The sequence below is a fragment of the Vombatus ursinus genome, unplaced genomic scaffold, assembly GCF_900497805.2.
Source record: "Vombatus ursinus unplaced genomic scaffold, bare-nosed wombat genome assembly UNPS02014177.1, whole genome shotgun sequence".
Taxonomy (NCBI): domain Eukaryota; kingdom Metazoa; phylum Chordata; class Mammalia; order Diprotodontia; family Vombatidae; genus Vombatus; species Vombatus ursinus.
The window spans coordinates 652,654-674,903 of NW_020953955.1; the positions used below are offsets into that span (position 1 = coordinate 652,654).

Below are 22,250 nucleotides of genomic sequence, written 5' to 3' on the forward strand. Positions count from 1 at the left end.
GTTTCAGGTTGGTGTAGTGCAACATTTATTTCTAAGGGTGGTTCCCGGTAGCTCAAATCCATGGATGGCAAATATTTTCCTTCCCTCTCGTGGCACAGCCTAAAGAGTCTGGAACATAACCTGCTGAAGTCTGAGAGATACACATCAGTCACAGGGAGGATTTAAAGTTGTTTATTGCAAGTTAAGTGCATCTCCCCTAAACACACTTCCTGGAAGTGAAGAAATGGCCTCCCGCTGGGTTTGCAGGGAGCGATCTGGACAACCAGAGGGTGAAGACCTGAGAATGTCAATGAAGAAGGACTAGAAAGATCCTGGTTAGGGCCATTTCCATAGTTCCATCCCCCTCCCCCCCCTCCTTCTGCTCTGCCAGACTGACTGTAGGCTTTTTTGCTCTGAAAGATGTTTCCTATGCCTCCCAACTTGTAGAATCTGGGTTAAGCTGCCCGCCCACCCCTCCAGCTCACTTTTCTGGATTAGCTGTTACTAAGGGATCCCTACCGAGCTCATGTTTCATGATGAAGGCCACTGGTAGGAGGCCTGTACTCTAGCTCTGTGAAAAATGATGAGCATAGTACATGCTGTGGGTTCCCCTCTTTATCCCAAAGTAAGGCAAAATGGGCTGTCACCAAGTAACTTAGAATACTTTCCCCCCTCCCCCCTTCAATACGGATGGAAATGCATCTTAGTAAATGGCTATGAGCCAGCACTCACTTCCTACCCAGGCTAGCGTATTCCTCGTCCTGTACCTGATTCCCAGAGCAAAAGGTAGGTGGGCAATGAGTGGGTCCCTTTAAAGAGGAGCCCCTGGTGGAGTGGAGTGTCCCTGCCTCATTCACATGCTCAGTTTCATGCTACCTCTACTGCCATTGGAGCTCTTGCTAGCCTCAGCGAGAAATTTCCACCCAGCTGAGATAGCCCAACTACGTCAAGACGTCCACCTCCGTTTCTGATTCCGAGGAGGGGTCAGGCCACACAGAGAGGCCATGGAAAGGCACCTGCCCAACCTGTGCTGTCCAGTCCACTACATCAATCTCCCCTTCTTCCTCTAGGCTACCAGGGGACAATCTCAGCTTCTCTGAGTTATCAAGCTCCTCCTCCTTGATCTCTGGACATGCCACTACTGGGTCTCCTTCGGGGTAGAGTGTATCATCAGTGACGGAGGGGTTCCCAAAACTAGTGTCCACCCAGCTGGAGCAAGGAGGTGACAAGTCTCCATAAGGCGCATGAAAATGGACAGGGGACCCTGTGCAGAGCAATTTCTCTCCCTGCCCATCTGGTTGGGGGCTGGTAGATCCAGGCTCTGAAGTCCACGTGGTGGGCACTGCTAGTTCTTCCCCTTCACTCACATTAGAGGCTACAAGGGGGCTAAAAGGCTCCACGGATCCCTTATCCTCTCTGACTTTAACCGAATCCTCCTCTAATTCAGCAAATTCTCTTGGCCACAGCTCCACATCTGGTAAACACCACTCTTCTCCTTCTACCCAGTTCTTTTCAGGCTCACTCAGGGAATAGGTGGGGGTCCTTGAGTTTCCAGCCCTGGGACTCTCCAGGGAATCTACTGAAGGGCCAATGTCTGAATCACAGAGCATGAAGTCCAAGATTTCCTCTAGCTCACTGGTCGCGGCAGCGCTGGTGATTCGGTATTCCTCTGCCTCACAAGGCTGACCCAACAAAGCGGGAACAAACTCATAGGGCTCCCTGCAGTCTCCACCCAACAGAGCTTCTTTCCCCACCATATCGGGGATGTCTGGAAATTCTGACTTCACCACTGCCTGGTCTGGAAACTGACTGGCAGGCATCAGCGTCTCCTGGAGCCTGGAACAAGGTGGGGGATCCAACGGGCACAAACTGATTTCAACAGATGGTTTCTCCTCTTCTTCCATGAGGACCATCCCAGGCGCCCGAGTCTCCTCTCCAGATTCTCCCCCTGGCCCTGGGGTCTGTTGGCTGTCTTCAGAATCCCTGGAAGGAGATTCCTGGACCACCTCCCAGCAGCTCCCATTAACAATCTTCCGAAGCTTGACCCTTCCAACCTGTCCTTCCTCTGCAGAGTCTGAGCTAGGTGCCCTAGCCTCAGGGCTCCGCTTCTTATTCCCACCCATCTTGGGTGGAAGGGAAGGACTGGAGGTCCCCTCCAGAAGGCTGGCTTTTCCTGGTCCCTGCTCCTCTTCTGTGACCTCCTTGCTCAAAGTCTTCTGCCTCCAGAGACGGCGACTGGGTGGGGTGGGTGCCGAACCGGGCCCTGTTACAGCACTGAGGGACTTAGCTGGACAAACATCAGGGGAGAGTTTTGAGCGGCTTAGCCTAATCTTCCTGGGCAACAGAGGTTCCTCCACAGTGGGGCTGGGTGGGAAAAGCTCAGCAGCTGCAGGGCCTGGCACCCTCCTGTTCTCCTTGGGCCCTTGACCCTGGTTCCTAGGTGAAGAGCTTTCTGCTCGTGTGGGAGGGCAGACCCTGGTTTTCCCCTTGACTGGAAAGGAGCTCGACATCTCTGATAAGCTCTCTGTGTTTCCTCCTCTGCTTTCCTCCTGGGGATCCTCCTCTTCTCCCGAGAGCTGCAGCTTCCCAGCCCCAGGGGAACAGGCGGCCTGGGGAGGGGGCAGGGGAGTTCGGGGGCGGCTGAGTCCAACCACCCGGGCAGAGATTGGGGGCTGTAAGCATTCCCGATTTAATCGTCTGCCCTGTGCTGCCCGAACCAGCTTTCCACCTTCTAGCTGCAGTGACTCCAGCTCTGAGACTCGAAGCTGGCGGGCAGCTAACAGTACATCCTGGGCTTCTTCCCTGGAGACTTCCATCTCCGAAGTGTAGAGGAAATCCACTAGCTTTCGAAGAGTCCCAATCTTCAGGCCCCCCAGCTCTAACACCACCTTTTGGCCCTGGGCCGGCCGTTCCCGTTGGAGGCGCTCAGTGAAGAAGGGGCTGCAGGCTGAGAGGATGCAGCAGTGAGCTGGGACTGCCTCACCTGGAGGGGAATCCACCCAAACATGGCAGTGTCACAAGTGGGCAGTTGTGTCAGTCAGTGAACTAACACGCACACCCTCCCCCCACCACCCTTTCCTCTCCTGTGGAGTCTCAAATCTCAAATCGAAAGGGAAATCACTTTTGAATCACGGTCAGAAACAGAAGGGAGGTTAAGAGTTCATTAGGATCGAGCTCTTCACTGTAAAGTGGAGAGGGAATGAGGCCTAGGTAGAAGGGAGGAAACTTACCTGAGGTCCCACATTGAATCAGTGGCAAAAAGGTGGCTGGGACATGGGTCTCCCTGACTCCTGGGCCAGCCTTCCACAACACCACATCCTTTTCCAAGAGGACACATGAAGAGAAGCAACGCCCTGGGCCAAATGTGGCAAAACTACCACAAAGGCCTTGAGAAAACAGCTCGAGACCATCTTCCTAGCAATGACCAGGCAATTTAGAGGCATAACTCCGAGGAAAATACCACTACTATACCGATAGCCCTGTGCCCCTACCCCCAAGACAGCAAAGAAAGAAGAAAAGGACCCAGGTGTCCACAAGTCTTTTTAGCAGTTTTTTTTCCATAATGGCCCCAAATCGGTAAATCAAGGTTTTCTCTTGGGAAATTTAAATTATGGCAATGTGGATGTAACATAATGGTACTGTGCCACAGAAAATGAGAGGAAACTCAAAAACTCCGATGAACTGATGCTGAGGACAATGAAGAGAACTTGGAGAACAATTTATAGAGATGATATCAACGTTACAGAGAACAGTAATTTAGACCTCTGTCAGCGAAATGATAAATGGCAAGTCCGGAAGTCTGAAGAGCTCCTCCACTCGCCTCCCTCTTGCAGGACAGGTGAAGAAGTTCACGTGACATGCGTTTTCGGATATGGCTAATACAGAAATTTGTTTTGCTGGGCTATGCATGCTTATGAGGAGGCTTTTGTTGTCCAATGGAAGTCAAGATCATGGGAGGAGCAGATTATAAATGCATGTAAAAATAAATAAAAGTATTTACCGAAAAGAAAAAGAAGTCACAACTCCTAGGGAAGACGTGTATGTGAACTGGTTACTAACTGGTCTACCTACTTCCCACTGGATACCTTCTACTGCACCGCCTTTTTGCTTCTTTTCTGTACAGTCTTTCTCCATTAGAATGTAAGCTCCCTGAAGGCAGAGACTCTTTTTGCTTATACTTGTATTCCTAGCACTTCGCACACGGTAAGTGCTAAAGAAATGCTTGAAGACTGACTGCTCCTTACTCTCTCCCCTCTCCTCCGTAGTTTTAACTCTGGAGCTAAGTGCCCACTTGACCCAAGTGCCCCGTAGCACCCGTGAGCTTCCACGGACCTTTGTTAGCTTACCTTAAGTAACTGGGGGGAAGGGAAAGGGGACCATTCCAACCCGGACATTCCAGACAAGTTCTCAGTGCTCTGCTTCCAGCCTTCCCTCCCACTCCTTCCCCACAAGCTTCAATTTACCTAGGGGCAGGGGGAAGGAGAGATGTGTAGGAGGGAGAGTAGAGAGGTATGAAGGAGCAATACGGAGTCACATCCCCCTTAACTAGTTATAGGAGTCAAAGATCCCCTCATGGAGATCCTACAGTCTGTAAGAGGAGGCAACGGGTCACACCTGGTAGGGACAGAGGCCACAATTGTTAAGAATAAGGCTCCCAAAGGAACTCAACAAGCTACAGGACTACCCAGAGTCAAATTAAGATGATAATAAATAAGAAACAATGCTAAATCTTACATTTGGATTCAAAAATAAACTTCCCAAGGGGTGGGGGCAGCTGGGTGAGAGCAGTTTGTTTTTAAAGGATCTGAGGCTGCAAAGGTTAACACAAACAAGAGCAAATGAGATAAGATGTAAAAGGAAACAAGTCATTTACTAAGTACCTACTATGCGCTGGGTACTAGGCTTTACAAACATCATTTCATTTGATCCTCCAAGAGCCCTGGGAGGTAGGTGTTATTATTAGCATCATCTCCATTTTACTGCTGAGCAAACTGAGACAGACAGAAGTAAAGTGATTTGCCCAGGGTCATAAGATAGTGAGTACAGAAGGCCAAATATGAATTCAAGTCTTCCTGACTCCAGGCCCCTGAGCTCTGTGCACTCTGGTGCCACTAACTGCCTCTGAAGGTAGTCAGTCTTAAAACACCACATCTATGGCATTCTTACTAGGTGACTAAGAGCATTAATGTAATATCAGGCACAACAGTATCCAGGACTTGGCGCTTTACCCTGGTCAGACCACACCTGCAATAGAGGTCATTGATAAGTTAGAGCACATCCTGAGGGGGGCAACCCGGATGGTGACGGGCCTTGAGTTCATGGAGTGACAAGCTTGGTTAAAGAAATACCCCAAAAAGCATTTAGCCTGGAGATGCAGAAACTTAGGAAAGATGTGCTATCTGTCTCGCAGGTATGGGAAGAACTGTATGGATTTTGGCAGAGTGAACTGAGCAGGACCAAGGGAACAGTTTATGTAACAACAGTATTGTAAAGAGGAACAACTTGGAAAGACTTCAGCACTCTTATCAGTGCAATGACCCACCATGATCCCAGGGGTGAAGGACTCAGGGTGCAGATGGAAATGTATATTTTTTGGATATCATCAAAGTGAAGAATCTGTTTTGCTCGACTATTCATATTTATTATAAGGATTTTCTTTTTTCTTTTTCTTTTTTTTTTTTTTTGCCAATGAGCGGAACTGGACGGGAAACAGGAAGGAGAGAAAATAAGATTTTTGTTCACTGAAAAAAATGAAAATTAGACAAATAAAAAGAAAGGGTAGATGGCCACTGCAATATGCTTTAGAGAGGACTCTTCTGGGGTAAGGATTTGATCAGCAGCCAGTGAGGTCACTCTGTGACCAGAATTTGGGACTCCTGCCTCCTAGGCCCACGTTTCTCTCATTACAGCATTACCTTGAGACATATATCTAATACAGTGAGTAACTCATACATGTGTGTAATACAACACAATCACAAGCAATGCAGTATCGTCAGTGCCTCTGTGTAAAGTCAGGAAGATCTGGATTTGAATCTTGCTTCTTGACACTTACTAGCTGTGGGACCACTGGCAGGTCACTTGAAATCTCTGGGGAATCATACCTGTAGTATCTACCTCAAAGAGCTACCCGGGATCAAATGAGATCAAACACCAGAGTTTTCTACAACTTTAAAGGGCTGCAGAAATGTCAGCTATCGTTATTATTATCAGCCCATTAACCTGGAGCAACTCCCTCCAAGTACATTATAAACACCAGCCAATGGAGAAAAGGGAACTAGAGGAAGTCAGCTGGCTGGGTTCTGCTCCAGTTGTCTCAACCACAGAACTGCCCGGCACAAAATCTCTAACTTCAGAATCACAGAGCTTTTTACTGGTCAGTTCCCTCAGTGGACTTGCTAGCAGCCCTCAGGAAGGGACCCATCATTTTTTTTTTTAAAGGCAATTGGGGTGAAGTGACTTGCCCAGGGTTACCCAGCTAGTAAGTGTCAAGTGTTTGGTCTGAGGCCGGATTTGAACTCGGGTCCTCCTGATTTCAGGGATGATGCTCTATCCACTGCACCACCTAGCTGCCCAGAGACCCATCATTTTTTAGATGCAAAACCACAATCCAGAAGAGTGAATGAAACTGTGGGGAAATCTAAGAGAGTAAACCTGAGTATCTGCTCACTAAGACTTTCTCATGCTATTATAATAAAGTATATTCTCATGTGATTTAGGGCTAGAAGAAACATTAAGAAATGAGCTAATTCAATGTCATTTCACAGATGAGGAAACTGAGGCCCACAGAGAGGTGATCTGGCCAACCTCACAGTAATAATTAAGCCTACAAGCCATAAGTTGGCCCCAAATCCTGTGTCTCCAAAATGGTGCCACAGCAGTCTCAAGCTGGTGATTTCTAATGTACTGTAATTTTTTTTTAAGGAGCAAAGAGAAAAATCCCTACCAAAGTCCCACCAAAAAAAAAAAAATCCCTAAACTTCCCACAGACTGATGTACAATCTGCTGAGCAGTAGAAAGTTTTACAAGCATTTCAATGCACACAAACATCTGCAATAACCCCCACTGTTGTTTCTTTCTTTCTTTTTTTTTTTTAGGGAGAGAAAAACTAAGCACTATTCACCATTAAAAGATAATTCATCCTCCCCTTCAGTAGTCTCTCAGACTCAAAAATGAGACCAAAGTTCAATAGGTCACGCATGATGCCAAGTAATAAGGACCTAAGAGAGTCACTGGGTTCAAGAATCTCAGTACAGAGAGCACAAGAAACTCTGCCACGATCTGCAAAGAGAGTGGAATGTCTGTATAATCCATAATTCTATAATGTCACAAGTAACTGATTTCTGTCCATGTTCCAAGTATAAGACAGTCTTTCTCTTCTAGAGAAGATAAAGGGGCTCAAGGAACACCTCTCCAGAATCCATGTTATCAGGGACAATAAAGTGTTCTCAAATGGTAGCAAGGTTTTCATGGAGGGGAAAAAAAATCTGAAGTGGTAGACATGAGGCTAGAGTAGAATATACACAGAGGAGGAAGGAAAGGAAAAGAATGCATGTACTGTTATCCCTTCCACAGCTTGGGAGCTAGGGGCATGGCAGTCCCTTGATCTGAAAAATCCATGTAAAATTTTTTGGCCCTCCTTTCTTACCAGAGAAGAAGTCTAAATTTTTTATTTTTCTTTTAAGGGGTATTCACAGTACTTTATTGTAACATTTGGGTCGATATAACACTATACATATGTTTTATGTATTTCTGAGTTTCTAGACTTTTTCAGTCATCTGTGGCTTCCCCAAAACTTCCCAAAAAAATTCCATTTAACTTCTTATGCTGACACTCAATATATCAAAACTGCAATGGAGAAAGTTATGATGTGGAAGAGATTACTAACTGTATGCTCATAGCTTAAAAAAAAATTGATCCCTCTTTCTGAAGAAGGAGATGGATGCTCTGAGGAAGAAGCAGTTACTTTTGCGCCCAGGAATGATGGAAATAGAGCCCCAGAAGCTGTCAGGGTGAAAAAGAGACCTGGCTGGTTACTCCCTACTGAGGGGTACCGAAACAATCATCTGAGAGGTCTGTTGTCTTCCTGAGGCATTTGTCCAAGACATAATAAAGAACCTTCCAAGACTTGTCCAAACAGATGACTACTCCCCACATCTGATGATTCTTGTGGGCATAAATGATCAGAAAGATTACAAAATCTTGGACAAGAAACTGAGGACCATGGGGGCATAGGAGGAGTTTACCTCACTTTTGGTCAACAAAAGCAGGAGATAAAGAAGAGGAAATCTCATCTGGGAAGTGAACAGTGGGCTAAGATGATGGTGTGTGACAAAGGGATTTGGATTTCTGGATCATGGCTTAACACATCATAATAACAGGTTTTCTGTCCAGGAATGGTCACTACCTAGCATGAACATATTTGCCTATGTTTGCCTATCCTGCAAACCTAATCAAAAGGGCTTTAAACTGAAAAAGGATGGCTCAGGGAGAAAACAGCATCTACATATACATATATATGCCATAAAAAGTAGCTATAACCAAAAAATAGCATTTGAGACACCCAGAAGTTTGCAGGAGACAAAATTTAAGAGGGAATCAATACAGAAATGCAAAGTTTGGGCAATCAGCACAGGGAATTCAAAGTCTTAAAGCAAGAGGGGGAATTTTGACCTCAGAGGTATCACTGAGGCACAGTGTGATGACGCCCAAAACTGAAGCACGGTTCTGGAGGACAGTGTAAAAGGGAGAGGGCAGGCCAGCGCTATAGATTCAGAACGTATAAGGCAGCACACACAGTGTGGCATAGTGAAAAGAGCACTGGCTCTAGAGTCCAGCACATCTAAGCACAGCGTGGAGAATTAAGGAAGTAACAGTGCTTCTTACTCAGCCGTAGTCCTATACCTGGGGGGTTGCATTGTACACACTAGAGGAGGGTACCCAGGAAAATGAAGGGTCTTGACCCCATTTTATGAAGAGCAAGGGAAGAAAGGGAGGATATTTAGCTATGTTCATGAAAAAGAAGCATTAGATCTATTTTGAGTGGCCCCAGAAGGCAGAATGAGGAACAACAGGTAGGAGGTGGAGGAGCAAATTTAGGCTAGTGGTCAAAAAATTTTAACTGGAGCTGTCCAAAAATGGAATGACACCTTAAGACGTGGTTAAGTTCCCACTCACTGGAGGCCTCTAGCAGAAGTGAGGTGTTAGAAGTCAGGGGAGCTAGGTGGTGCAGTGGATAGAGTGCTAGGCCTGAACTCAGAAAGACCCATCCTCCTTCAAATATAGCTTCAGGCACTTACTAGCTCTGTGATCCTGGGCAAGTCACTGAACCCTGTTTGCCTCAGTTTCCCATCTGTAAAATGAGGTGGAGAAGGAAATGGTAAACTGCTCCAGAATCTCTGCCAAGAAAAACCCCAAATGGGGTCAGGAAGAATTGGACATATCTGAAAAACAACTGAATAACAACAACAAAGCAGAAGTTGGATACATAACGTGGTAGTAGGTTGGATGAGAGTGCTCCTGAAGTTCCTTCCAGTCCTCATGTGCTGTGATTCAGTGAAATCTCATCTCTGACACTATCTACTTTTGTGAGTAACCTTGGGCAACTCATTGAACCTCCCTGGGCCTCTGTTTCTTTATATGTGAAATAAGGGAGTTAGACAAGGTGATCTCTGATCCTATGATCATATGTGGGGAAATTCTAGAACCAAAGGGGTAAGTATAGTGGAGAATAACTGAGTAAAGATTAAAGAAGGAGAAGATTTCAGCCAAGATGGCAGCCTGAATGGGGGCTGGTCACGCAGCTTCCCCATACCAACTCCAGGAAAAGCCTTGAAATTCGCACCAGACCAAACAATGATCAAGAAATCCAATGAGATGTTGTAAAAGGGGTTTTGTTTTTATTACTCTTTAGATGTGGAGGGAAGAAAAGGAGGGATAAAGGAGGTAAAGAAAGCAGATCTTCATGAAAATAAAGCTCACTTAAAAAAAAAAAAAAGCAAAGGTGCAGGCAGACCTGAGGCAAGGCATTTGTGTGCCTATGTGTTCACGTCCACTAAAGGCTAAGTTTTCACCCTAACATATGAAACCAGACTTATCACAAAATAAATACCTATGTCATGGAAGAGTGGTGCTTTTTTTGGTATTAAAAATATCTACATTTATTAAAAGTCATTTTACAAAATTTTAAACTATACATTAACAGAAGCTCAGTTTCTTTTTGCCTTCTTTATTGTTCTTTATATACTGAAATATCTATATGTTTGTTGTTGACTGTTGAATTCACAACAAAAAAAGGGGGAAAATCCAACAAGAAAGTATTCTAAGTGAGTACTTCCACCCAAGAACTTAACAAAAAATTAGCCAGCAACCCTTGGGCAGTAAGGAAGGGGTGGGGAACCAGCAAACCTAGCGCCAGCCTAGGAAAACAAGGTGACGGCCTTCCGGAGCAGGCGCAGAGACATATATAATCTCTAAAGCTTTCTCTCTGAAAGCAGCAAAAGTGTAAGGCTCACAAAGCTCCAGGGTGACCAGAAACCCAGAGCAAGATCACAGGAAATCCTAGGGAGCAGCATCAATCAGTTCTCCAGGTCAGAACAGGTTACCCCAGGGCTCCAAGGTCCTTGCTCAGAGAAGTCACAGAGAGCCCTGAATACCCAGTGTTCTAAACCTCAAAGATCCAGAGGAACTGAACTCCAGGGGTAGTCACCACTAGATCCCAGGTGACCTAGGGTATGACCAAGCAGGGTCAACCACCCTACCCAAAAGCACACAGGGGACAGGGCTTGCCTTCAACAAAGCCTTAATTCGAGAACCAAAATTTGAGAGATGAGTAAACCAAAGACCCTGAATGACCAGTATCAAAAATTATTGCAAATCTAAAAATCCCACAAAAACAAAGAATTCTGTTACAACTTCGAACAGGATCTCAAAGAAAATTTTTTTTTTTTACAATTAATACCCAAAAGAAGTGGGAGATTAAAAAATGAAATAGCTTAGAAGAGAAAGTGGTAAAACTTAGCTAAGTAATGAACTTCCTAGAAACCAAAATAGTAAAAAAGAAATTAACTACTCCATGCAACAGCAAGAAATATTAGAACAAATCAAAAGAGTGAAAAAAGAATAGAAGAAAATGTAAAATGTTTGATATCAAAAGCAACTGACCTAGAAAACAGGTCAAAAACAGATAATTTACAAATCATTGTACTCCCTTAAAAACCATGCATGACCCCAAAGAAACACCTGGATACTCTAATCCAAGAAATCACAACTGAAAACTGCCTAGATCAGAACCAGGGCAAAGGAACCCGCTCATCACCTCCTGAAAGAGATCCCCCCCAAATCCAGCCAAAATCCAGAGCTCCCAAGCAGCCAGAGGGCAGCAGTTCAAGTACTAAGGAACCAGTCAAGGTCTATTACATGAAACCTGGCAGCTCCTACTTTTAAAAAGAGAGATGTTAGGAGTACAATGTTCTAAAAGGCAAGAGACAATCTTACAAGTTAGTCTTGTAACTTAACCTACAAAGCTAAATATATTCTCCAAGGGCAAAAATGCCCTTTGGAAAGGAGCAGACTTTCAGGCACTTCTGAAGAAAAGCCCAAGGGTGAGTAGCAGCTTTTAAACGCAAACAGAAGAGTCCAGAGGAACCTAGAAAGGGAAAGTAATTGGAGCACTGAAAGGGACAGTATATAATGTAGTGCTAACATTCTAATGGGGAAAAGAAACAAGTGTCCTTCAGAACTTAAAGTCTTTAAAGGGTATTGAGGGAGTTAAATCAGAAAAACAGAGGACCTGGAAGGAAGGGGTGCTGGAGGATTGGTTCTGTTCTGAAAAGGAGAAAGAGAAGGGTGAGTAAAAGGAATACACTAGTTCAGAAAGAAGGAAGAAGAGGGTAGAACTTGCAATTTTTCCTAACTGGGGTGCATTAGAAGAACAGTCTAAAAAGCATGGAGGCAAGAGTGGGAGGAGAAAGAGTAAACACTGGATGAAACCTCAGTCTTACTTAAAATGGACAAGGGAGGGTTGAACATACGTGTAAACAGGATGATATGGAAATACACCAAATTCGACAGTTTGGGTGTTTGGGGGTAATATAAATATAATGAAGTCCCTTAGTCTGAAGGTAGGAATTGTGCAAGAGAAAAAAGACGGTGACCCAGGCACTAAACTCACTGAGGAAGGAAAATGTCTTGCAGTTTAGTAGGTAATGGGTAAAAAAAGCAAAAAGAGGAGTCTGGCTTAGAGTCAAGATACAGCAGTAGTGGATGACTTCACTTATCTAGACATTGGCTGGAGCTCTCTCCCTCTCTCTCTCTCTCTCTCTCTCTCTCTCTCTCTCTCTCTGCCAAAAGCAGGACAACTTTCTTGACCTGTCTTCAAAATTTCATCCATCATAAGTGGAGGATCCACCAAAGAGGAAATTCTACTCTGGATCTGGTTTTCCATTACATGGAGGTTGAGATTTAAGGATTGGTTGCTAAGGCAGAAATATGAAAACCTTAGGGTTGACTTCACCACCTTGTCTTAGAGCTTATGAGAAAGGAGAGGAAAGATGACCATATTCTGCCAGCATAATCTGCTAGCAGATTCCAAAGGATAGGTAGCATCCCATCGACTCAAATTCTATAGGGGAAGTCAGCCTGGGAAGGATGAATAGAAAATTCTTAGGATAGAAAGGTAAACAACTCCGAGGAGGAAAAACAGGAGTTGTGTGAAGAGACCAATGTAGATACACAGGGAACACACTAACTTAATCATTTTCAAAATTAATTTAAAAATTAACTTTTGAAAAGGACTGCACAAAGGACAGAAGTAAGAAAAGGTCCCAGAGAATGAATGCAAAGTGCTCCATCAATAGTCCCCAGGATGCTAAAGTCAGAATGAGCTAAGGCTGCCAGTGTGGGTACTGACAAAAACCAAGAAGGGTTTTGGTTGTTGTTTTTAAGCTATACTGAAAGAAGATAGCAGATGGGATAGTAGGGCTGCTTGGAATGGATGGAAAGATGCTACCTGATAACAGAATATAGACTGAGGACAGAAGATTGCTGTTCAATCCGTACTCTGCTTGTTTTTCTCTGCCAAGGAGAACGAATGACCTCTGGATTGGAAAGGGCAGAACAAACATGTCTAAGAGGGAGTCGATACCCAAGAAAATGAAGATGTAGTGGGAGAACACCCATCTGCCCTTAAAAAATCCAGGTGAATTGGCCCACATGTGCTACATGCTCAGAAAAGGCAGATACAATTCCTGAGCCAATGTCAGTGATATCTGGAAGACTGGTGAGAACAGAGAGAAACCACAGTACTGAAGAAGGGCAAAGGCCTTCCTCTTCAAAACAGAGAAGAGAACAGAGTCTGCAAACTCTAGGTCAGTGACTTGACTTCAAGAGTCCTGGGAAAATTCTAGAAAGGGTCATCAGAAAGATGGTTAATGAGCATCTGCAAAAGGAACTGGTGGTTCCAAAGAGCCAGCAGGGCTTCATTAAGAACAAATCACGTCACGCTAATCTTTTCTGTCAGGGAACATAACTAGGAAAACAAAAGAATGCTAGAGGATGAGTTTACCTAGATTTTGCAGCTATCGATTTAAGGTTTGCAAAGTGTTGACAAATGGCATCTTATTTTATCCTCCCATGCATCCGGGGAGAAAGGTGCTATTAATATCATCTTACAGATGAAGAACTTGTCTGGGGCATATTGAGGTAGTCTCAGGCTGGATTTGAACTCAGGTTTTCTTGACTCCAAATCCAGTTTATCCACTGTGCCAAGCAATGTATTTGATAAAGTATTTCACACAATTCCTGTGTAAGATTTGGAACTGGTCGAATGTTAGGAATCAAAGAATCACAGTGACTGATTGTTTGATGTCACTTGGCAAGAGGTCTCTAGTAGAGTGCCACAGGTATCTGTGCTAGGCCCCTAGTTTATATACAGGGTATCCCAAAAATCTTAGTTTAGTTTTAAGCTATCAGAGAAAGTTCAAAGGCATTAAGGAGCAGAGCTGGGATTTAAAGCCAGGTTTTCTGACTCCAAATCTCAGTTTGCTCCATTGTGCCATACTCTAGGATGCTGAATATTTTTATCAATGATGAAGATAAAGGCATAGATGGCATGCTTTAACAAACCTGCAGATAACAACAAAGCTGGGAGAACTAATGTTGGATAAAAGTCAAGATCTAAAATGAATTCAATAGGCCACACCCTTCAGATGGATCTAATAAGATGAAATTCAATGGAAACTCTCATTCTTGGGTTTAATAAACCAATATCACAAGTACGAAAGGAGGAGAGTTCGAGATTAAACAGCAGGTGGTCTGAAGAAGCTCTGAGGATTCTAGCAGACCAAAAGCTCAATTGAGTCAGCTGGGTGATGTGGCAGTCAAAAATACTACCACCATCTTAGGTTGCCTTAAGAGAAGTGTGACTTCCAGGAAAGGGGTCAGACCCACTGGCTATAGCCCTGGACAGACTTCTTCTTGCAGCCTATAAGTTAAACTAATCCCTAGCAGCATGGTTCATGGATCTCTTTCAATGGTCCATAAAAACTTTTTTTGGGGGAGAGGGGGTGGAGAGGGTTGTGTGTTTTTATAATAAATACTAAGATATGATCTGCCCGTCTCCAACTGCAGATCTGTATGAGGCCAGATTTTCTTCATAGACTTCAACCAAAACAATATATCACAAGAGACTGAATATAGAAATAGAACAAGAAAATCCAGTTGGCTTTGATGAAGCCAGTCATTAAAGAGATTTGCAAACATGTAAAACAATCCCATTCTTCTCACTCAAATTTTTTTGTTTTGGAAAACAGTTTTTCATAAATATAACACTAAAATGTTATGGTTTTATTAGTTATTTTTAAATGAATTAATACATGAATATTTTAAACTTTTATCAGTTTTAATTTTGTATATGGTGGACACTGATATAAGCCGTACAAACAAAAGCTCAATAAATATTAAGAGTTTAGAAGGGCAGTAAAACCAAAGTTTGAGAACTGCTGCCCTAAAGGAACTTCCTTCCTGAGGCCTCTCCACTCTCTGGGCCTGGACCACTATTTTCAGGAAAAGCCTGAGCCACTGCTTCTATTTACTCTTTCCTCTCCAGCCAAGGCCTCCTCCCTATATTCCTAGATTTTCTTTCTTTTCCCCACTCCTCATTGGTTCTAGATCCAGAATCGAAATTATTCCTGGATGGGGTATGTCAACCTATTCTCCTCTGGTCCCACTCCTTATCTTGGTAACTGAGGACAAAGGTACCTCTGTTCCATTAGAATGTACATTGTGGTTTGAGGACAGGGACTATTTTTGCTTTTATATTTGAATCCTCAGTTTTCAACTGAAGGCTTGACGTACAGTTTAATAAATGCTTTTTCATTCATTCATTCATTTATATCAAATAAAGATCATAGGAAGGAACCAGGATGCTTAGCCAGTAGAAGGGAAAAACTGAGGGGAGGGGGGGAGTTTAGGGGGGCTGGGCAGACATAATAGTTATCTTCAAGGATTTGAGGGCTGTCAACACTTGTTCTGTTTGACCCCAGAGAGCAAAATTAGAAGCACTAGGTAAAAGCTGGGAAGAGAAAAATTTAGGCTTGGTACCTAGAAAAACATTCTAATAATTCGAGCTATCCTCAAATGGAATGGGTCCTGGGAAGTAGTGGGTACCCTCTCATCCAAGGTCTTTAGTGAGCACGTGCCAAGTATGCTCTAGCTGTGCCATCCCTTTCAGGTACAGGCCAGACTAGATGGTCACTGCCGTCCCTTCCAACTTTAAAATTCTGTGATTTTGCCCAGACTCCCTCCCTTTCCCAGAGAGCCCATCCCCAAAAGGGTTTTTCTACCCCACCAACCAGCCTCTTACCTTCTGCCTGCAAAAGAACATCACAGAATACACCACTCTGCTGCTGGTGATGGAGCTGCAGAAAAGCTAAGCGGAGGAGCCTGGGATTCCTGTAAAGGATTTTGGGGCTCTCAGGAGAGCACATGATGATAGCTCCAAACACACTTCTCTCTGTTCACAAATCAAGTACCTGGCGAGTAAGACATGGTACTTCAGAAACTCAGTTATGCTTTATCAATTTCTTTCTTTTTTTTTTTTACTGGAAAATACCGAGGGGAGAAAACAACTCACAATTATATAGCCTTTCTCCCACTGAGAAGTCCAGTGAGAAGGGAAGGGGCCAGTACTATTCTACCATTTTGCAGGTGAGCAAACTGAAGCTCAGAGAGGTTAAAGGATTTCTCCTCAGTCACAAAACTTCCTGGGAATTGAACCCAGATTTCTCCTGAATGCCCGCTCTTTCCACTAACTCCAACTGTCTCTAAAGATAAGAGATTGCATCATGGGGCCTGTATGGTTGCTGGAGATCCCAAAGAAAGCCATGCCCCTCACCAACATACATGGCAGGTAATAAGTTCAACTATCAATCCGGCCATCCTGTTCTCTAACTGCCTCATCCTTCACAAAGAAGTCCCCAGGTGCTCAGCAGCCTTTCTAAACAAACTGACCACAAAAGAATATTTGGAAAAGCCACTTGAGTTTTCCTATGTGACAGACCTTAACTTGGATGGGTTCATCCTGATATGTCCCTACCAACCAGCAGGGGGTGCAGGGTGTTTGGGAGAAACCAAGCAAGTGTGAACAGGACCCAACTGGAATGTTTCCCTGTTTGGAAATACGGCCTTTTGCCTGCAGGGCACCAATCCCTGGTAGGAGAACAAGGATCTTTACCTGAGGTCCATGAACTTGTTTTTAAATCTTTTGATAACTGTATTTCAATAATAACTGGTTTCCTTTATAATCCTATGTATTTCATTTTATGCATTTAAAAACATTATCCTGGAAAGAGGTCCATCTGTAGGCTTCACAGACTGGGAGAGGGGTCCAAGGCACAGAAACAGTTAAGCTCCCCAGATCTAGAAGAAATAGCTGGATCTATGCTAGGAATCAGTAAAGGATCTTGGTTTTAGGATTGTCAACTTGGCTAATTCTCCAGTTAAGAAATTCACTCTAAATGTAACATATTCCCTAAGTCCTTTGAAGGCCTGGTTCACCAAAGTACTGATTTGGCGTTTTATGCCACTCAAACATGAAGTACTTACTGTGTGCTGGGCACAGCTGAGTAGGTTGAAAGAGAACAGAAAGGTCAAAACACACACACACACACACACACACACACTCTTAACTAGATTACAAAATGATACAGGTATAACAGATGTGAAGACCAAAATGCTATGACTGAAGGCACCAGGGAATGCAGAATCTGGGTCTTAAAGGCTTGGATAATGACCCTACGGGCCATCCCAGTTCGGACTTGTACACAGGGTCACAACAAGTACTATTTGGCAGTAAGATATTCTGCAAATGGGAAAATAGTGTGAGACCAGGGAAATTTGCCAGATTGAGGAAGGCTCTGCCTGCCAGTCCAAAGACTGAAATTTATTCATAGGCTCCTTAAGATTTAGAACTGGAAGGGACCAGGGAGATGATCTAATCCAACTCGTTCATGTCACACAGAGAGAGGAAGCAGACAGCAAGGGCTGTCTTTTACCTCTCTTTGTACCCCCAATGCCTGGCACATAGTAGGTGCTTAACAAATGCTTATCAACTGACCCAGTACACATAGGAAAGACGTTATCTGGCTGCTGGGCAAAGGAAGGACTGGAGGGGGGAAGGGCACAGGGTCCTATCGACTCCCTGGAAGGCTCTAGTATATACAGCCGGGCCGGTGGTCATGAGGCCCCCTCTAGTGGGTCGGGTGAAAATTTAAGAGGTAAGGTGAGAAGGAGCCCAGGAATTTTGACCTGGGAGTGACCTTCAAGGCCTGGTCCATCTGCCTCACTCACTGTACCGGTGGGGACACCGAGGCCCAAGTGAGGGAAGTGACTTGTACAAGGGGCAGACTCCCAAGCTAAGGGTCCTCTCCACTGGTGCCTTTCGCTCCCCACACTCACTGCAATGGCAGGCCTCCTGTCGCGACATGCAGCTTCCTCTGTCGGTGGGGCTTAGGATTCAAGTCAAAGCTAACAGGAAAGACAAGAGCAGAAAAGTTAAGTGAGCCGGCCGAGGCCGACCCGGGAGGCACTCATGCAGTCCGACCCATCTAACCCCTTACAAAGAAGGCCCCCTACAACGTAGGGGGAGCCGGAGGGGCCCGGAGGCCGGCCGGCCACTGGGGAGGAAACTGAGGCCCAGTGCGCTACGGGGGATCCTGTCCTTGCTTAGAGGCCAACAGGAGTGGGCGCCTCTGGGGCATCAGGCCTCCATTTACCTGCCCACACCTCCCCCTCCCCCGCCGCGGTCCTCGATGGGCCCTCTGGGGCCAGCACCCGCATCCCGGGCGAGCTCCAGGGCCCCGCCCCTCCTCCAGGCTACACATGCCTGGGAGCACTACGTCCCGGGCTGGGCCTCGGAAGCAGGCGTGGAGTCCACTCACGGAGCTGGTAGCCTTCCCTTCCCCTGGTGCCCCCTCCGGCTCCGCCGGGCCCAGGCAGGCGCTTCACCTCCAGGGCGCCCCCCTGGCAGGGATCGTCCAGGCGCAGCTCGCGCTCCCTGCTCCGGCCCCGACCACCCCCCCCCCCGCCCCGGGGCGCTGTGGGAACCTGGGAGCCACGGTGGGCGTGGAAGGAAGGGCGGACCCCTGCTGCAGGGGTGCCTGGGAGGGCGGGCGGAGGCGGGCTCTCACCGACGTCGCGGCCACGCGGGGGGCCCCCAGCTTACATCGTGCAGGTGCAGGCGATGGCCGCAGGGGGCAGTGCGGGGCAGCGCCGCGCCGCTCAGGGCAGCAGACTGGGGGCGGGGGGGGGGCCGGGGGCAGCGCGGGGCACGCGGCTCGGAGCGCGCGGCGCCAGCGCCGAGTGGCCACGTGCCCCCCTCCCCCCGCCGCCGCCGCCTCGCCACTCGATTGGAACGGGGGCCCGGGCGGCCACACCCAATGGCCTTCGCGGGGCCGCCCCGTCGACACCCTCCCCCTCCGAGTCTGCCCGGCAACGCTGTTTCATTGGTTCGGGGGCGCCGCCAAGGCCCAATCGCGAGAGGAGAGCCGGTTTGGGCGGGAGGAATGAGGCTCCGTTTCTCAGGCCTTCGAGGCTGAGACGGCGGCGGCGGCGGTAGGGGGCGCGTCGCCGAGGGGTCTCCACGGCCTAGGCAGAGGGTGTCGGGGTAAACGAGGGGCCCTCCCTTCCCCGCCCGCCTGTCACTGGGGTCGCCAGGCCTGTGGAGCCATTCAGGTGCCACTCCACTCCGCCCCGCCGAGAGCGTCTTCATGACAGCTTCACACGCACGATCTCCTTTGAGAACCTGAAAGCCCCCCGCCCGACCGTGGGCAGCAAATTGGATCCTCCAGGGCCTCAGTGGCCTCTTCTGTAAAACGAGGGTGGGGGGTGGACAGAGCACCGGCCCCGGAGTCAGGAGGACCTGAGTTCAAATTCGGCCTCAGACACATAACACTTACCGGCTGTGTGACCCTGCGCAAATCACTTAACCCCCAGTTGCCTCACCAAAAAACCCGGAAGAAAAAAAACCCGAGGGTGGGTGCAGTGCCCGAATGGGGAAAATACTGACTGGATTTAGAATAAGAGGACCTGCTTCTTCCTATTTTACCCATGTCATGTGACCTGGGGCCAATGACCTCGTCCTCTGGGGACTCAGTTTCCTCTTGTGTAAGATGAGCTTGATGACCTGGGAGGCCAAGGCCAGCTCTAGATCCCTCCAAAGGGTTCATCTTTGTGCACTGGGATCCCTAGTCTTTTCTCTCCCGCCCCTTGGACATTCATGAAAGCTGGGCAAATCGTGGCACTGACGGCAGGCCGGCTTGGTTGCCTCATTTGTAACAGGAGGGGGTGGACTAGATAACCCGGAGTCCCTTTCAGATCTGGCTTTCAGATCCTGGCCAGTGTCCAGGATTCCTTCCGAGGCAGCTTATTGAGGCGGGTGTGGTACCTTTCCTCACTCCCTGCTCAGCCCCGGGTTTTATCGCAGCCCTCAATCTCAGAGGGACTGGGAAGACTGGCTCATTGGTTGATTGATGGTTTTTTTTTTGTTTTTGTTTTTAGTGAGGCAGTGGGGTGAAGTGACTTGTCCAGGGTCACACAGCTAGTAAGTGGCAAGTGTCTGAGGCCAGATTTGCCTTCAGATCTTCCTGAATCCAGGGCCAGTGCTCTATCCACTACACTATCTAGCTGCCCTAAGACTGGCTCATTTGTAAGACTCCTATGTAATCCAGGAAGTTCCCTGTTGTCTTGGTCAAAGGTCGTTCTTTAGTAGTGAGGAACCCATAAACTCTGGTCCCGTTTTCTTCTCTTAGGGAAATTGCTTGAGCATTAGAGCAGCCAGCCTTGTTGGATTTCCTCTGACCACGGGCTATCTGTTGCCTCTAGACTGATGCCCATTTGTGGCTTCGAGCCTCCACCTGTAAAATGAGTGGGTTGGGCTAGGCAACATTTTAAGAGCTTTCTAGCTATAATCCTGTGGCTAGCTGACTTCTAAGGTCCCTGCTAGTGCTTACCTTGCAACTAGGCAATCTAATATCCTTTCAAGTTCTAATCCTTTGGCTAGGCAACCTCGAAGATACCTTCTAGCTCTGACATTCTGTGATTCTGCCTAATTCAGTATGGTTGAAACCGAAACAAGTCTGATAAAGTGATCTGAAGGGGTGCGGTTTCAGTTGAGGAGAACTGATGATAGAAAAGGAAGATGTCCAAAGATAAAAAGCAAGTCTGAAAGTAGGAAGGCAAATAGAAGGGTGAGTATAAAACACTGGAATAAGTAGTTGAGAAAGGGGCAAAACTGAAAACAGAATAAGATGGTAATATAAAAGGGATGAAGACCATGGTATTGAAGGTCTAAATTAGACGCAGCTTGCTACAGTGGGAAGAAAACTGAATTTGAATTTTAAGGATGTGGATGAATAAAAAAGCATTTATTAAGTACTTACTATGTGCCAGGTAGTGTGCTAAGTGGTGGGGATATAAATATAAGCAAGCAACATAGTCTTTGCCCTCAAAGAGTTTATATCCTAGTAGAAGAAGACAGCACACATAGGGGAGTGTGTGGCCAGAGTGTGTTGTGGCATAGTGATTACAGTGATAGGGAAACTGATTGACAGGTCCTTTGAGAAGTGGTAATATTGATTTGATTCTTATTTTTACTGTTATTTTATTCCTGATCTATGTTTAATTTGCGTGACCTTAGACAACTTGCTTTCTCTAGGCCTCAGTTTCCTCATTTGTAAAATGAAGGAGTTAAATTAGTCAAAGGTATCAAATTTATGGCCTGTGAGCACTGCAAAACTCCTTAGTGGGGCCTGAACCAGATAAAAATGTAATTAGGAAATGTTTAACAAAATGAATAGAAATATAGTACAACACAGATAATGTTAATTTGTGGTTTTTGGGTGTACCACAGGGATCCTACTGAGTTTAACACCATTGGACTAGATAATCTCTAAAGTCTCTTCCCCCTCTGAATTATATTATTCAATTTATATTTTCAAAAATTTCTCCAAATTAACGATACCAATCAAATAATAGAGGAGAAAGGCGCACTAGTTTTTTTGTTTTGTTTTGTTTTGTTTTTTTTTTAAGAGGAAGCAGGAGTTGAGAGGAAATAGAACAGAAGGAAGACAGATTTAGATGGAGCCAGCAGGAAAAAACAAAGACATAAGACAGAGCCCTAAATGTTTATAATGTCTCACTGTAGTATCCCTAGATGATTCAGGCAGTGGCATTCCAGTGAGGAGATAGGGTTGAAGTTTGAGCAAAGAGATGAAGATTATATTTGCTCCATCTTCTTGGGAACATGTTGATAAAAAGCTAAGTACCAAGGAGTATAGACAGCCATCTTTTGGTACTTTTATCCTAGCTAGTATAAATACAGTTTCATCCCAGATCAGCAGAATTTTTTAACAGAAATGACAAATACTACTACAAATCCCTACTTAGGATTCCAAAAATGATACATTTTAGGTGATAGGTAGTAACCAAAAAGGGTACAGAAGACAAAAGTACATTTTTAGTAGATTTATTTAGTAGATTTATCTCGACTCTTTGCTATTATTCATCTCTTTAAAGTAGATTTCCAAAATTGACTAATATAGTATAGTTGTCTTATATGCAGATGAATATATGGTGATTTTATTTTTTTTTAAAGTTCAATCCCTTGTCTGTTTTTAAAATTTCTTCATTATCTTTACTTCACCAATTTAAATGAAAAACCTGTGTGTTAGTGTTTGAAGCTGCTGCTGGTGGTTTTGTAAGGCTTTGAGAGTTTTGAA

The 22,250-nt window shown here is 45.7% G+C and overlaps 1 protein-coding gene across 2 annotated transcripts; it reads right to left on the reverse strand.

The window, feature by feature from the left end:
* Window positions 1–191: 191 nt before the first annotated feature.
* BTBD18 (BTB domain containing 18) lies at window positions 192–19,466 on the reverse strand. 2 transcript variants are annotated; one of them, XM_027860328.1, is made up of 4 exons: window positions 19,431–19,466; window positions 17,932–18,000; window positions 15,839–16,007; window positions 192–2,962 (listed from the first exon to the last, which is right to left on the reverse strand). In XM_027860328.1, exons 3-4 carry the CDS (start codon window positions 15,960–15,962, stop codon window positions 921–923), a joined length of 2,166 nt encoding a protein of 721 aa, XP_027716129.1. In that variant the 5' UTR covers window positions 15,963–16,007; window positions 17,932–18,000; window positions 19,431–19,466; the 3' UTR covers window positions 192–920. The 2 variants fall into 2 exon arrangements, with proteins under 2 accessions (XP_027716129.1, XP_027716131.1); XM_027860330.1 differs by lacking the exon at window positions 19,431–19,466 and adding an exon at window positions 18,663–18,726.
* Window positions 19,467–22,250: the final 2,784 nt, after the last annotated feature.

Bases quoted from the DNA above. Each gene is read 5' to 3' on its own strand.
- BTBD18 (XM_027860328.1), bottom strand. From the start codon at position 15,962: ATGTGCTCTCCTGAGAGCCCCAAAATCCTTTACAGGAATCCCAGGCTC. The intron at 2,963-15,838 runs GTAAGAGGCTGG...ATTCCCCTCCAG, and splicing joins TGTTCTTTTGCAGGCAGAAG to GTGAGGCAGTCCCAGCTCAC.